Source organism: Coccidioides immitis (genome assembly GCF_000149335.2).
Source record: "Coccidioides immitis RS genomic scaffold supercont3.3, whole genome shotgun sequence".
Classification (NCBI taxonomy): Eukaryota; Fungi; Ascomycota; class Eurotiomycetes; order Onygenales; family Onygenaceae; genus Coccidioides; species Coccidioides immitis.
The window spans coordinates 3,066,786-3,080,487 of record NW_004504308.1 but is presented as its reverse complement, the minus strand read 5'-3'; the positions used below and the strand labels follow the sequence as shown (position 1 = coordinate 3,080,487).

Genomic DNA, 13,702 nt, shown 5'->3' with positions numbered 1-13,702 from the left:
AGACATCGGTGCACTGAGATCTCTACCATTGGGGCTGAGCACGTTGAAGAAGAAATGCAGAGCTCAATTCCCTATGCTTCCCATCCGACGGGCATCCATACCGGCTGTTCCATTGAAAATGCCAACTCTTTCACCTGCCGAGAAGCGACTAATACAGACATCTCTCACATCTAATTTATTCTTTCAGGATCCTGTGGCTCTTTTGTCATTACTGGCAAGGTCTCCTGTATTTCGCAAGAAGATACATATTGGTATGGCCGACCTAGTTGACAACCCGACCGAATTGTGGCAATCATGGAGCTGGGGGAGCTCCATTAGGTGTTCGTCGGGTGACTTTGCATGGTACCCTGACAGGACACCAGTCTTTCCTTCCGATTTTGTTCGTTTCAGGTGCAACAATGCTGCATGTAGGTGCACTTGGAATGAACAAGAAATCCATATCGGAAGGATTCAATTTGTGGGTCGGGACCGGAGACTGGCCTGCACAAAACCTGGTGAAATTGTTCTTATTGTCCAGTACACTATTACTGCCAACAGCTTTGATAAAAGAATCCATTCCCTGAGACCTCCGCTTTGCCCGAACGAGCTGCTCTTACTGGAAGACCAGGAAACTCACATCATACATGAAGACAACATTCTAGCCCGACTGGATGTCCATCTTGACTACACCTTTGACGGATCGGGTAGCTACAAACCCTCAGAAACAAATGGGCTCTTTGTACGGCGAGTGATGAATACAATTCGCGACACATCATCTGTACAAGAGCTCCGACTTAGCACTCCGCTCCGGGGTGAACTGGAAATCGCGGCATACGGGAGGGATATGCTGATCAAGATGCTCTGCCCAGGCGACCCTATCAAGAGGACTATATCCATTCCCTTCCAGCTGTTCATTGACGGATTCGGTCTATATCGGAACATGTACCGAAATATAACTGGCTTCTATATGATCCCTGCAGGACTTAATGATTCCGAAAGAAGACGACGAAACAATGTATATACAATCGCTCTCGGGCCTCATGCTACAAATTTTCCCGATGTTGTGGAGGCGTTGGCTCCCGGTTTACAAGCAGTTGAAAGAGGATTTGACATTGTGGTAACTGGTGAAGGAACTGTCAGGGTCATTGCTCCTTGTATTGCTTACCTTGGTGACATGCCGCAGCAAAATGACAATGCTGGGATCAAACGCCCTACTGCAACAGTCTCCTGTCGGAGCTGTACTGTCTCCGATGCGGAGAGGTTCAATATGAATTTCGACTTGGTGAAACGCGGCCGATACCATTACCACTTACTCAATTTGCGGGCCGAAATTGAGGCGAAGCGGACTGTTCGGGAGCGAGAAGCACTGTGGAAGACCCATGGATTGGCCAAGGAAAGTCCCCCGGTTTTGAAGATCTGCCCGGCACTGAATCTGGTGACATTTTTCCCCTCTGACCCCTGTCATAGTGAATTTTCGGGCCTGTCCAAAATTGCGCATACATTATTGATATCACATATATTGACACCTGAGGGGCAGAAGGAATACTGCCAAACCCTACAGAGGTTTCCATTTCGGAGACGCTGGGCCCGACTGCAGTCCCCAATTACCCATCTGGAGTCCTACCAAATCCAGGAACACGCCCGAGCTTCAATTGTGATCCCAATTATACTCCGCTTTGCCCTAAAGCCTGACTGGATTCAGACTGTTGTTCAGCAGGCTCTCTATAACTCCTTTGGTGAACAGTCAATTGATCCCGACATTCCGTGTTTGTTGCTTGCTAAAACCTTTGGTGCTATTGCAAGAAGCAATTCACTATTGACTTCTCAGACATCTGTCGGGTACAATGAACTTAAAAGTGTGGTTGCCAACGCCCGAACTATGCTTCAGAAAGTGATAGATGCTACTATCATGGCTGCCGAGGCACCACGGTCGGCTAGCCGGGCAGTATGGATGCTGAGATCACGGCAGAATTCACCAGTGTTCAATCAGATTGTTACACCCCCGACAGAGGATATTTCAATCAACACCGTCAGTATTGCCCCGAAAGCAGGTAAGATGTTACATGCTTTGAAACACCGACCAAACATGCATATCGGGGTGCACTATGCCGACCAGGCAAAGGAGTATGCTGTGCCAAATAACTGCAATGTACTGATCGGGGAGGATAAACACCGTGAATACAAAGCATTTGTGCAGCGAACCAACAAGCGTGATGTTGAAAAGGTTTTACTGATTCATGAGAGCTTCAAACGCACTATATCCTTGACTCTTGATGGGGCTCTTATGGAATCGGAACCCTATATCACCAGCCAGATGAAGCAACTTCATCGCGAATGTCCGATCCTCATGCAAGACCTCGTGCGATCGGAACACAATGAGCAACAAGATGATGATGAGAATGCCGACGAAGCCGATGACTCATATGCTACCACCCCCTTCCATACCTTAATCAATGCCTACTGCCGACTACCAGCTAGCCGCAAAGTCATGGAATTGCTTGGTTTACAAAGCGCGCGGCTTTCTGAACTACCAGTTACGCATCCCTTTTTGCAAAAGCTCCGACTTTCATACAGCAGTGATTGGGCATATCAACATATGCTTGGCAGAGGTTCGACCCCAATCCGATTGTTTCAAAAGCTAACCTTTACATTCAATGGAGATGCGCATCGCACTACATTGAAACTCGATGATCTGGTTGAGTATACTCGTGCATCGGGCACCAAGATCGGGCAAATAAGGTGCATATTCACCCACAACCAGGGCAGCAGCTGGAGGGTTTTTTTTGCCATGTTCTCTGCTCATGAAATTCGGCGCGAGAGGGTACTGGATTTGCCGATTTTGCAGGTGAATCGGGATGAGATTCATATAATCGGCCTACCTGCAATCCGCAAACCAAGCCTTTACACTATACCTGTCAGCAAAGATTCCGAAAGGCTCGAACTAGATTCTGCTCTGCCGACTACCTTTCTCAACTGCACTTGGAGCGTTTCCTTTTTATAGGTGGATCGGGCGGTTTGATGTATGTAGTATTGCGCATTAGTTGAAATCCAATTTCTCTCTCCAGTGTCTGCTGGGGTAACTATACTATAATGGTTTCTATACTATAATGGTTTCTATACTATAATGGTTTCCCTCCATATTTATAAACCCGAAAAGGTATCCCGAACGTTCCTAGATATATTCGTTGATCAGGGGTTTCAACGTTTCCCGATTTCTACGTTGAGGATCGGAAGCTACGTTTCCGAATTCGGAACGTATATATTTTTAAACTTCCAAACAACCGTGGATTCGGATAAACGTATATTCCGACGTAAACGTATCGGGACTAGTGGATCTACGGTTTACAAATCCTCCCCATTTCTGCTATGGCCAACTCTTTTCCGCTGCCAAGCTCCATCTCACTGTAAGAGATGAGATCTCACGAGCCTCTTTTGTAGAGCACAACCAAGATTAGTTTTCCATGCTCCAACAATTACCTCGTCCATTTGCTGTGCACGATGCAGGCGAATTCAGTAAAGAAACTGCCACGGCCAATCATCTGCTTGCTTCATCCTCCCCACTGTCCTTGGTCCGTGACTGGTCAGAGATGCAAGCGCTTCGTCCCGAAGTGGTTGATCTGATGCGGGAGAGGCATCGTATATCCCGCCGGCTTCGGGTCTGGTTGGATGGTGAGAGTGACGGGTGAATTCGCTGCTCGGGCCGCTCCCCGCCCAGTCCAATAGATGATGAGAGTCCCTAATGCACGCAAGGGTCCGCAGAGCCATGCGGCCGTACGCACACCGAGGGTTCATTCACCTCAATGATTGGATCCAAAGACTTCAGGGCGACAAAGCGTTGCCCCTACTGCATTGATAAGCTACAGTACCAAGGGTTTGGATAGGCGCCAACGCGGAATAGTCCGCATGAGGATATATAACTGACCACTCCCTGTGCTAACTCTCACAAAATGCTTCAGAAGAAAGAGTTAAACCACACTCTGTTTGCTCGCACATTGATTCGAGCCCTTCACACTTGTAACCCCAATATTTTGAATCCCCAGCGATTTCCAACGAGAGCCGCCATAGTCGGGCCCTCCCTCAACGAGTGAGTACACGCCAAGCTGTTTGCTGGAAAGTACTAACGAAATCATCCTGTGGTTAAATTCTCAGTCAAAGTTGTCAAAAAGTTTGCGGAAGGAGTCCCCTGGAGCAAGGTGATCCAAAAGGTGGCGAATGCTGAGAGAGGAACGCGAATATTCCCAAGCCAGACGCCTAAGAACGATGAGAAATACAATCTGCGATTTGATAAGGGATCTGTGGTTGGCGGGAAGCATGAGTTGATCCTTCAGGCCAACAAAAATGCTGAGAACGCCGGCGTCAAAGCCGCTGCAGCCGCGGACAGCCATAAAATATGGGCTAAAATTCTTGTCGATCCCGAGAATGTTGATGAAAAGAAGGCAGAGGCGGACTTGATCGAGTCATTCAAGGAAACCGACTAAAGGTTGCAAAGGTCGTGCGGGTGCTGGTTATACGAGTGGAAAATTTGAGAATGCATTTGAGAATCATGGGAACGTCCTTTTCTTACAACCGGGGGTTAGCGAGTCATTTGAACACTGGTGACGACATGAAAGTTCTGCCTCTGGTGATCCTTCCCTTAGAGTATAGCTTGAATAATCTATCTTTGAGTACTGGATAGATTTTCTGTAGTATAAGAAAGGATATACTATCTAGACCAGGAGTACTAGTTTTAAAGTCTGAAAAAATAGAGTTCTTAATTTCTATTTCTTGAAGACTAGGCCAATTCCAATCTGGATTTTCATGATATTCATTCCAATTTATTGGTGGATAGCTTGGTGGTTCTCTGAAGAGAGTTTTTATAAAAGCATTGCATTTTTCTTTAAATAAAATAGCTTTATTTTCTATTTCATTTTCAGAATCTGAGAATTCTAGAATAGGAGTTTTTTCCACTCTTTTTTCTTTAGTATATTTATATGCGTGAAAAATCTCTTTTTCTTGAGTATTTTCAAGAAATTCATTCCAACAACATGACTTTGCCTCTTTAATAGCATTAAAGTAGTCATTTCTAGTTTATTGAAAGAATTCTAAGCTGACTTGCTTATTCTTCAGATCTCTAAAAGTCTTTGTTATAGCTTTTCTCTTGACTTTTAGCTTCTCATTCCATCAAGATTTGAATCTTTCAGTTACTCTTTTTTTAAGAATGTGTTTTTCAATAGAAACTTGAATTAGATTTCTTAATTTAATTGCTTCTAATTCAAGTTCTAACAAGATATTTTCTTTTGAACTTTATTGAAACTCTTTCTTGTCTAGATTTTGAAGAAGAGATTTATTCATTTCATCCTAGTTAGCTTTCTGTTATGAATGTAGACCTAGACCAACCAAGCATCAGATGATGTCAGATGTTCAGGAGTATTCATGTGACCCCAACTCTGAATGTATAAGGATCACATGATTTGCATAGATTGTGAGAACTCCAGTGTTCAGTCTTCTAGTTAGAGAATCTCTATATTCTATGCACAACTCCCTCCCATCAGTTGCAGGCATCATATCTACTTAGCTCTTTTGTACCCCTAATTCTGAGAAAATCTATATAATCTACAACCAGTTCTTCTAACATTCTGAATGCTCTGACATATGATTATCTAAGTTGGTACAATGTCATCAAGATCCATGAGATGAATTATAACAACATCCTATATTGCAGACCCAACAGAGGTAGATATTAATATGAAGAAGATGAACATTGATGAAGATGCTGGTAGCAGTAGAGCCATCACCAGTAAGATATCAGCAGATGATATAGACAATAGAGATACGTCTTTTAATATGTTAGATGAAATCTGAAGAAAGAAGATCTTTGAAGAAAAGAAGATATATCTGTAAAAAAATCTAGCAGATATATATAAATAAAATAAGATATGCAGACTGCAGAAGCAGATAGAATATAAACAAAGAATAGTAAATAATGATTTCTCTTTAGAGTTTCTCTTACACACATGACTGATAGAGGAGTCAGATAATTTTGATGATATGAAGCTCTCAAAAGCATCTTACTACCATAGCAAATTACTTGGTGAGTGCAAATTATAGCTAGCTTTAATAAGACAACAGTTTTATCTGAGAAAATCATTATGAAAGACACCAGATGTGGTCAGAATTAATTGAATGTCCAGCTATTTTTGTGACAAACTCCAGATATATTAGCAGATATTGGGAATAGAGAGAGAATAACTACCTATATCATGGAATGAATTCAAGATATGATGTAAGAATAATGTTAAATCTAAGATAACTTGTAGTTAAGACATGATGCAGTATTATTATAATACTGTCCAATAAGAGAATCAATTCATACTTTTATTTTTCATGTACATTGCTAAACTTGAACAGAATCTGAATAGTTTATCAGATGAATTCTTTTGTATATTCTTCTTATAGATAAAGCTCAGATTAATCATCTGGTCTGAACTGCATAAACTGCAACACCAATGAAAAATGATTGTAAAATTATGAGAACAAGTAACACTTATTGAGTCCATTCTAGAAAAGAAGAAGCAAAGTCAGTAGAACAAGAATTAAAATGAGAAGAAATAGAAAATCTCAATCTCTTAAAAGAAACATGTGTTCCAACAAGATAATAAAGAAGATTATCTATAAATGAAGAAGATGCTGGTGAAATCACTTTCAAAAATATTGAAAGAGAAATATAAATGATAAATAAATGAAAAACTCTGTCTAAGATATGACTAGAGTGGTATCTGGTTTCAGGATTTCCCATCCTGGTTCCAGATTCCCATTCCAATTCCTGTCCCAAGGACAGGATCAGGTTGAAGCTCAGCTTAATGGGATGGAACCAGGTTGTTTAACAGCATATTGGGACAGTTCTGTGGGAACTGGAATTGGGATGGAATTGGGACCAGGATCAAAATCTAGCTAGTAGAACAGGCCTGGGACCTGACATGACAAAATGAAATAGAATCAGGATTTCAATATTATATATGAGACAGGACCAGTAAAGTGTAGAATGGGACCAGAAACTCCAGTTCTATTTGTGTTGTCAAAAAATAATGATTTTTGATAACAGTCTTGATACTAATTAATAAAAATAGATGCCATCAAGAAAATTCATCACTTCCAGAGCTCTATCAAGCTAATCTTACTGGTAGCCCTGTTCCAGCAATTAGTTCAGGAAATTACTTTATTCTGTTATCAAGAACATAAATATTACTGGTAATGTACTGTTATTAAGTCACTTCAGAAGACAGCTGAAGCAATCTTGTATGCTCTGTTTGAGTGTAAGTCATTCTTAGTAACAGCACCAACAATTATACTGAGTAATATAGACTCTATTATGGCAATGATGCACTATAAGCACATTACAGTTAACACTGATAATATAAAGCTCATTCTTGATATTAGTGTTAAAATCAGGTCAAACTATTTTGGCCTGATTAATGCATCTGATTATCTCATTTCTGCTGTCACCATCTGCTGCCTGCATGCTGCCTCCACTCCACTAACTACTGCTGCTGCCACTTCACCACCACTGCTACTGCCCATCACCATCTCCCTGCCTCCCCCCAGCACCATCAGGATCTCCACCTATCAAATAGTGGGTATTAGAGCCCCTGTCCAGTTCACAAAGCCAGTTCTGGAGGAGCAGAAGAAGAAGAAGAAGAAGAAGAAGAAGAAGAAGAAGAAAAAGTGAAAGAAGAAAAAAAAGAGAAAGAAGAAGAATGATAATGATGATAAAGATGATAATAATGATAATTAACTTGTTATTTAGACAGTTTCTGTTTGTTTGCTGGCTTTGACTATTAGTTAGTTTTAATACTTTGTTTCTTTTAACAATCAAATTGATTTTTCTATGAGTTCTGTCTTCATTAAAAAAGTAATAAAATTTGATAATGGTCCACACAAAATTTGATCAGTTTGACTCTTCCCTATAAATTTGACATGATGGAACCAGAAATTCTGGTCCCATTCCAGTTCCACTATGAATCTGGCTGGAATGAGAAATGGGAGTCTACCATCTCTGCTGGAATGGAATATAGAATATAATTTTCTATTTGAGAATGGAACCAGGAAATAATTTCTGGAATAGGAATGGAAACAGGACCTTAAGCTCTTGAGTGAGATGAGACATGGGACTGAGATTTCATATTTGAGATCCTGGCTGTTTCTAAATTCAGAACCAGAACCAGGTTCAATGGGAAATGGAATCCTGTTCCAGTCCTGAATACCAGCCTAGATATGACTAACCAGACTATAGAGCAAAGTTCTGTATAAATGACTTTCACAAGTTCCAGTAGATAGATGAAAAGAATGAAAATTGAGTAAAGACTAGAGCTGCAAAGCTTATGCAAGACCCAGATCAAATATTAGAAAAATGAAGTGTTAACTTAATAGAGAAGACAAGCAGGTGCAGTATGTATCTGTTGGCTATACTGATTACATTATCAGGTGATCTTATGAAGCAAGCTGCACTGTTGAACTCAGGTACCACAGTAGATAGTATCTTTTATAAACTGATGTTCTAATTGAACTGAGATCAACCAGAGACACCCATGGAAGTTATTGAGATGTTAAATGAAGCTGAGACTGATTAGTACAGCACCTTCAAGACTCAACTCACTATAATAGACTTCATGAAGACCACAAAAATGGTAAAATGTATGTTTGCAGTGATTAACATGGTCAACATGAACATAGTCCTAAATATATCATGGTTAGAAGATTTCAACCCAGACATAAACTGGAAGAACAAGATATGGTGTTACTGATTCTCAGAGAAAATAATGAAACTTCTGAATGCAGATAGATTTCTCTGAGTGGTGCACATCAAGAACAAACTCTCTTATGCTATTTTCACATCAGATAACAACCAAGTCCTGACAGAAGTGCCTGAGTGGTTGAGAAACTATAAAGATATTTTCTCAGAAGATAAAGTAACAGAGTTGCTGAAATTAATAAAGATTAGTCTCATCTGATTATTCTTAAAGACAGCTGCAAGCCTCTGTACATACTAATCTATAAACTATTGCCCAAGCAGATGGAGATTCTACAAGAGTATATCAAGAACAAGTTATGCAAGAGTTAGATATATCTGTTACAAAGTCCAGCAGGAACTCCAGTGTTGTTTGCACTCAAGACTGATGAAGAACTCAGACTCTGTGTTGATTATTGTGATCTTAATGCAATCAGAGTAAAGGACTGTTATCTCTTGCTGTTGATAGACAAGATGTTAAGCTGGTTGGCAGAAGCATGCTACTTTTTCAAGATAGACCTATGTGATGTCTACCACTGGATTAGAATCAAAAAAGAAGATGAATGGAAGATCATGTTTTGTATAAAGTTTGGGAGTTTTAAGTATCTTATCATGTCTTTTGGGTTGTCAAATACACCAGCAATCTTCCAGTTCTATATCAATAGAGCACTGGTAGGCCTGGTTGATGTATACTGTATAGTTTATCTAGATGATATTCTTATCTTCTTTGTCTCAGAGAAAGAGCACAAGAAACATGTTAGACTAGTTATAGAGTGTCTAAGGAAATACCAGTTGTTTGCAAAGCTTGCTAAGTGCACTTTTAAAAGATAAATAATCTCATACCTCAGATATATTATTGATAATAAAGATATTAAGATAGACTCAAAGTGAGTACAGATGATTATAAAGTGGCTCTTGCCATGAAGTTTTCATAATATCCAGGTATTTCTGGGTTTTGCAAACTTCTATTAGAGGTTCATACAAAAGTACTCAGTTATTGTAGTGCTGTTGACAGATCTCTTGAAAGACAGTGAAAATGGGTGAAAGAAGAGACCATTTCTTCTGACACCTGCTGCCAGAGAAGTATTTCACACATTAAAAGTGGTCTTCTCTGGAGAACCTGTCATCCACCACTATGATTCAGAATGTAGAATATGTCTGGAAATAAATGCTTTAGAACATGCTGCAGATATGATATTGCTACAGCTGTTTGATGATAGATGGCACCCAGTTGCCTACTGGTTATTCAAGTTTGACCAGACTCAATAAGTCTATGACATGCTAGATAAGAAAATGTTGGCCATTGTCTAAGTGTTTATTTATTAACAGCAGTACTTAGAAGAAATGAAGTACTCTGTAGAGATCATTACAGATCATGCAAATCTTTGTTTATTTATGAAGTTCATAAATAAGGTGGCACAATAATAACATGTAAGATGGATAGAGATTCTCAGAGTGTATAACTTTGAGATTCTCTACTGCTCTGGAAAGCATAATCCAGCTGATATATTATTATGAAGACCAGATTATGTCAAACTAGAAGAAGACATTGATCTGCTGATATATATGCTCAAATAATGTTATGTGAATGGTGTTCCAGAGTGGGACCTATTTGAAGGAACTTTCTTTAATAAAGAAAATATTCAAGTATGTGCTGCTTGTGCTGTTCAAAGCAGTGAGGTAGAGGTGGTGCAGAGGAGACCTGATAATATCAAGACAGTTAAGTTAGTCCAGAGAGCACCAGCTAAAGATACTGGAAAGGCTTAATAAAGAAATTGCAGGAGATTCTGGATTTCCTGTGTGTGTGCAAACATGATAATGAAAGATAAAAAGGCTTATAATGAACTAACTGTGAGTGTGTTGGATCTGCTGCTAGAAGTACAGAGAGATGATTCCTCTGTACAAGTAAGATTTACTGAGGCAGAATCTCAGCAGTCAGAGTGGAAAATAGATAAATAAGGTCTTTTGACAAAGAGCAGTAGAATCTATATCTCTAATGATCTGGCTCTAAGGCAGGAATTATTATAAGTCTATTATGACAATTTATTTACAGATCACTTTGGTGTGGTGAAGATGTTTGTCTTGCTCTGGTGAAAATATAATTGGCAATTGATAAGACAAGATGTCCAGACATACATATGTGAATGCCAAACCTGTCAATAAGAGAAGACTCCAATACATAAATCATATAGATTGCTTGCATTATTGCTAACATCCAGTGATTTCTGGTGTTTAATATTCATAAACTTTATAATGGACCTCCCTCTGAGTGAAGAGAAGAGAAATCTATATAATGCAGTTCTGGTTGTTGTGAATTGATTTATGAAGCTTGCATGTTTTCTTGTGTGTAGAAAAAAAATTGATGTGCTAGAGATAGCAAATCTTCTGTTTAGAAGAATGTTTAAAGACTTCAGATTTTCAAATCATATTGTTTTGAACTGGGAATCTGTTTTCATGAGTGAATACTGGTTAGAGCTATGTTTTCACATGAAAGTTAGATAAAAACTCAGCATGGCATTCCACCCACAAATGAATGGTCAAACAGAGATACTGAACAAGATTTTGGAGAGATATCTTCATATCTATTATAGCTATAGACAAGATAATTGGGGGGAGTGGCTTGTGTATGCAGAATTTGCATACAACAGATCAGAACACTCTGTAATGCACATGTTCCTGTTCAAAACAATGTATGGCTTCAAATCTAGGGGACCAGATGAGATTCAGAAGTTGATTGATGATAATAATAATATACAGATGATATCTGATAGAAGATTGAGAATAATCTCTGTGTTAACAGATAGTCTGATAAAATGTTTGATGAAAAGAAAAAAGAATCAAGTATGGTTCTATAACTAAAGATATCAAGATAAAGTGTATGCACTTGATGATGAAGTGATGTTGTCATCAAGAAATCTATAAATAATATATTCTTGCAAGAAGTTAGATGACAAGTACTATGGACCTTTCTTAGTGATAAAGATTATAGAAAATAATGCATATTGACTGAAGCTCTCTTCAAGCTATCAGATTTATAATGTTTTCCATGTCTTATTGCTGGAACCATACTGTACAAGAACAGGTGAGACACCAATGTGTTCTCCTGCAGTACTAGTGGATGACCATCATGAGTGAGAAGTAGATGAAATCTTGAACAACAAAGTGCACTATTGTAAGAAATGTTACCTAGTGAAATGAAAGGAATTCTCTATTAAGGAATTAATGTGGGAATCTGAGAAAAACCTTGAAAATGCACAAGAAGTTCTTAAGAATTATCTACAAAAAAAGTCAAGTCATTCTAAAACAAACAAATCTATGTACAAAAAGAAGACTAGACATGCTAAAGATCATCACATGTAATGAAACCAAATAACTAGTAACAAGAAGAGATATTATAAGAGTGCCTGAAATATGGCTGCAACAGAGATAAACCAGTCAAAAATCAATGTGATTCTGGAGTTGCTGGAACTAGGCTGGTATTCAGGACCAGGACAGAATTCCATTTCCCATTGAACCTAGTTCCAGTCCTGAATTTAAAAACAGCTAGAATCCCAAATATGAAATCTCAGTCCCATATTCCATTCCACTCAAGAGCTTGAGGTTCTGTTCCCATCTCTATTCCAGAAATTATTTCCTGGTCCCATTCTCAAATAGAAAATTATGTCCCACATCCCATTCCAGCAGAGATGGTAGACTCCTATTTTCCATTCTGGCTGGATCCATAGTGGAACTGAAATGAGACCAGAATTTCTGGTCCCATTGTGTCAAATTCATAGAGAAGAGTCAAACTGATCAAATTTTGTGTGGACTGTTACCAAATTTTGTTACTTTTTTGATGAAGACAGAACTTATAGAAAAATCAATTTAATTGTCAAAAGAAACAAAGTATTAAAACTAACTAATAGCTGAAGCTAGCAAATAAACAGAAACTGTCTAAATAACAAGTTAATCATTATTGTTATTATCTTCATTATCATTATCATTCTCCTTCTTCTTCTTCTTCTTCTTCTTCTACTTTTTCTTCTTCTTCTTCTCCTTCTTCTTTTTCTGCTCCTCCAGAACTGGCTTTGTAAACCAGACAGGGGCTCTAATACCCACCATTTGATGGGTGGAGACTCTGATAGTGCTGAGGGAAGGCAGGGAGGTGGTGGTGGGTGGTGGTGGTGGTGGTGGAGCAGGGGCAGCACACAGGTGGTGAATGGTGGTGGCAGGGGCAGAGTAATCAGGTGCATCAATCAGGCTGAAATAGTTCAACCTGATTTTGGCACTGATGTCAAGAATGAGCTTCATATTATCAGTGTTGACTGTAATATGCTTACAGTGTGCCATTGCCATAATAGAGTCTATATTACTCAGTATAATTGTTAGTGCTATTGCTAAGAGTAACTTATACTCAAACAGAGTACACAAGATTGCTTCAGCTGTCTTCTGAAGTAACTCAATAACAGTACATTGCCAGCAATATTCATGTTCTTGATGACAGAACAAAGTAATTTCCTGAACTAATTGCTAGAATGAAACTACTGGCAAGATTAGCTTGATAGAGCTCTGAAAGTGATGGATTTTCTTGATAGCATCTATTTTCACCAATTAACATCAAGATTATTATCAAAAATTATTACTTTTTGACAACACAAATAGAACTGGAGTTTCTGATCTCATTCTACACTTTACTGGTTCTGTTTCATATACAATATTGAAATTCTGGTCCTATTCTATTTTGTCATGTCAGGTCCCAGGCCTGTTCTACTAGCTAGATTTTGATCCTGATCCCAATTCCATCCCAATTCCAGTTCCCACAGAACTGTCTCAATATGCTGTTAAACAATCTGGTCCCATTTCATTAAGCTGAGCTTCAACCTGATCCTGTTCTCAGGACAGGAATTGGGACAGGAATCTGGGACTGGAACAGGAAATCCCGGAACTGGATACCACTCTAGCTGGAACTGGTGGTATGAT

The 13,702-nt window shown here is 39.1% G+C and overlaps 3 protein-coding genes across 3 annotated transcripts; 2 read left to right on the top strand and 1 right to left on the bottom strand.

Annotated features, from left to right (window-relative positions):
• Positions 1–3,926: 3,926 nt before the first annotated feature.
• On the top strand, positions 3,927–4,457 carry CIMG_12020 (uncharacterized protein; the record flags this gene model as incomplete). The annotated part of the gene is made up of 2 exons (XM_012358538.1): positions 3,927–3,993; positions 4,129–4,457. 2 exons carry the CDS (start codon positions 3,927–3,929, stop codon positions 4,455–4,457), a joined length of 396 nt encoding a protein of 131 aa, XP_012213961.1.
• Positions 4,458–7,327: 2,870 nt separating this feature from the next.
• On the top strand, positions 7,328–7,684 carry CIMG_13304 (uncharacterized protein; the record flags this gene model as incomplete). The annotated part of the gene is made up of 1 exon (XM_001240622.2): positions 7,328–7,684. One exon carries the CDS (start codon positions 7,328–7,330, stop codon positions 7,682–7,684), a length of 357 nt encoding a protein of 118 aa, XP_001240623.2.
• Positions 7,685–12,754: 5,070 nt separating this feature from the next.
• CIMG_13303 (uncharacterized protein) lies at positions 12,755–13,212 on the bottom strand (the record flags this gene model as incomplete). The annotated part of the gene is made up of 2 exons (XM_004445098.1): positions 12,755–13,086; positions 13,152–13,212. The coding sequence occupies 2 exons, from the start codon at positions 13,210–13,212 to the stop codon at positions 12,755–12,757; spliced, it is 393 nt and encodes a 130-aa protein (XP_004445155.1).
• Between the last annotated feature and the right edge of the window lie 490 nt (positions 13,213–13,702).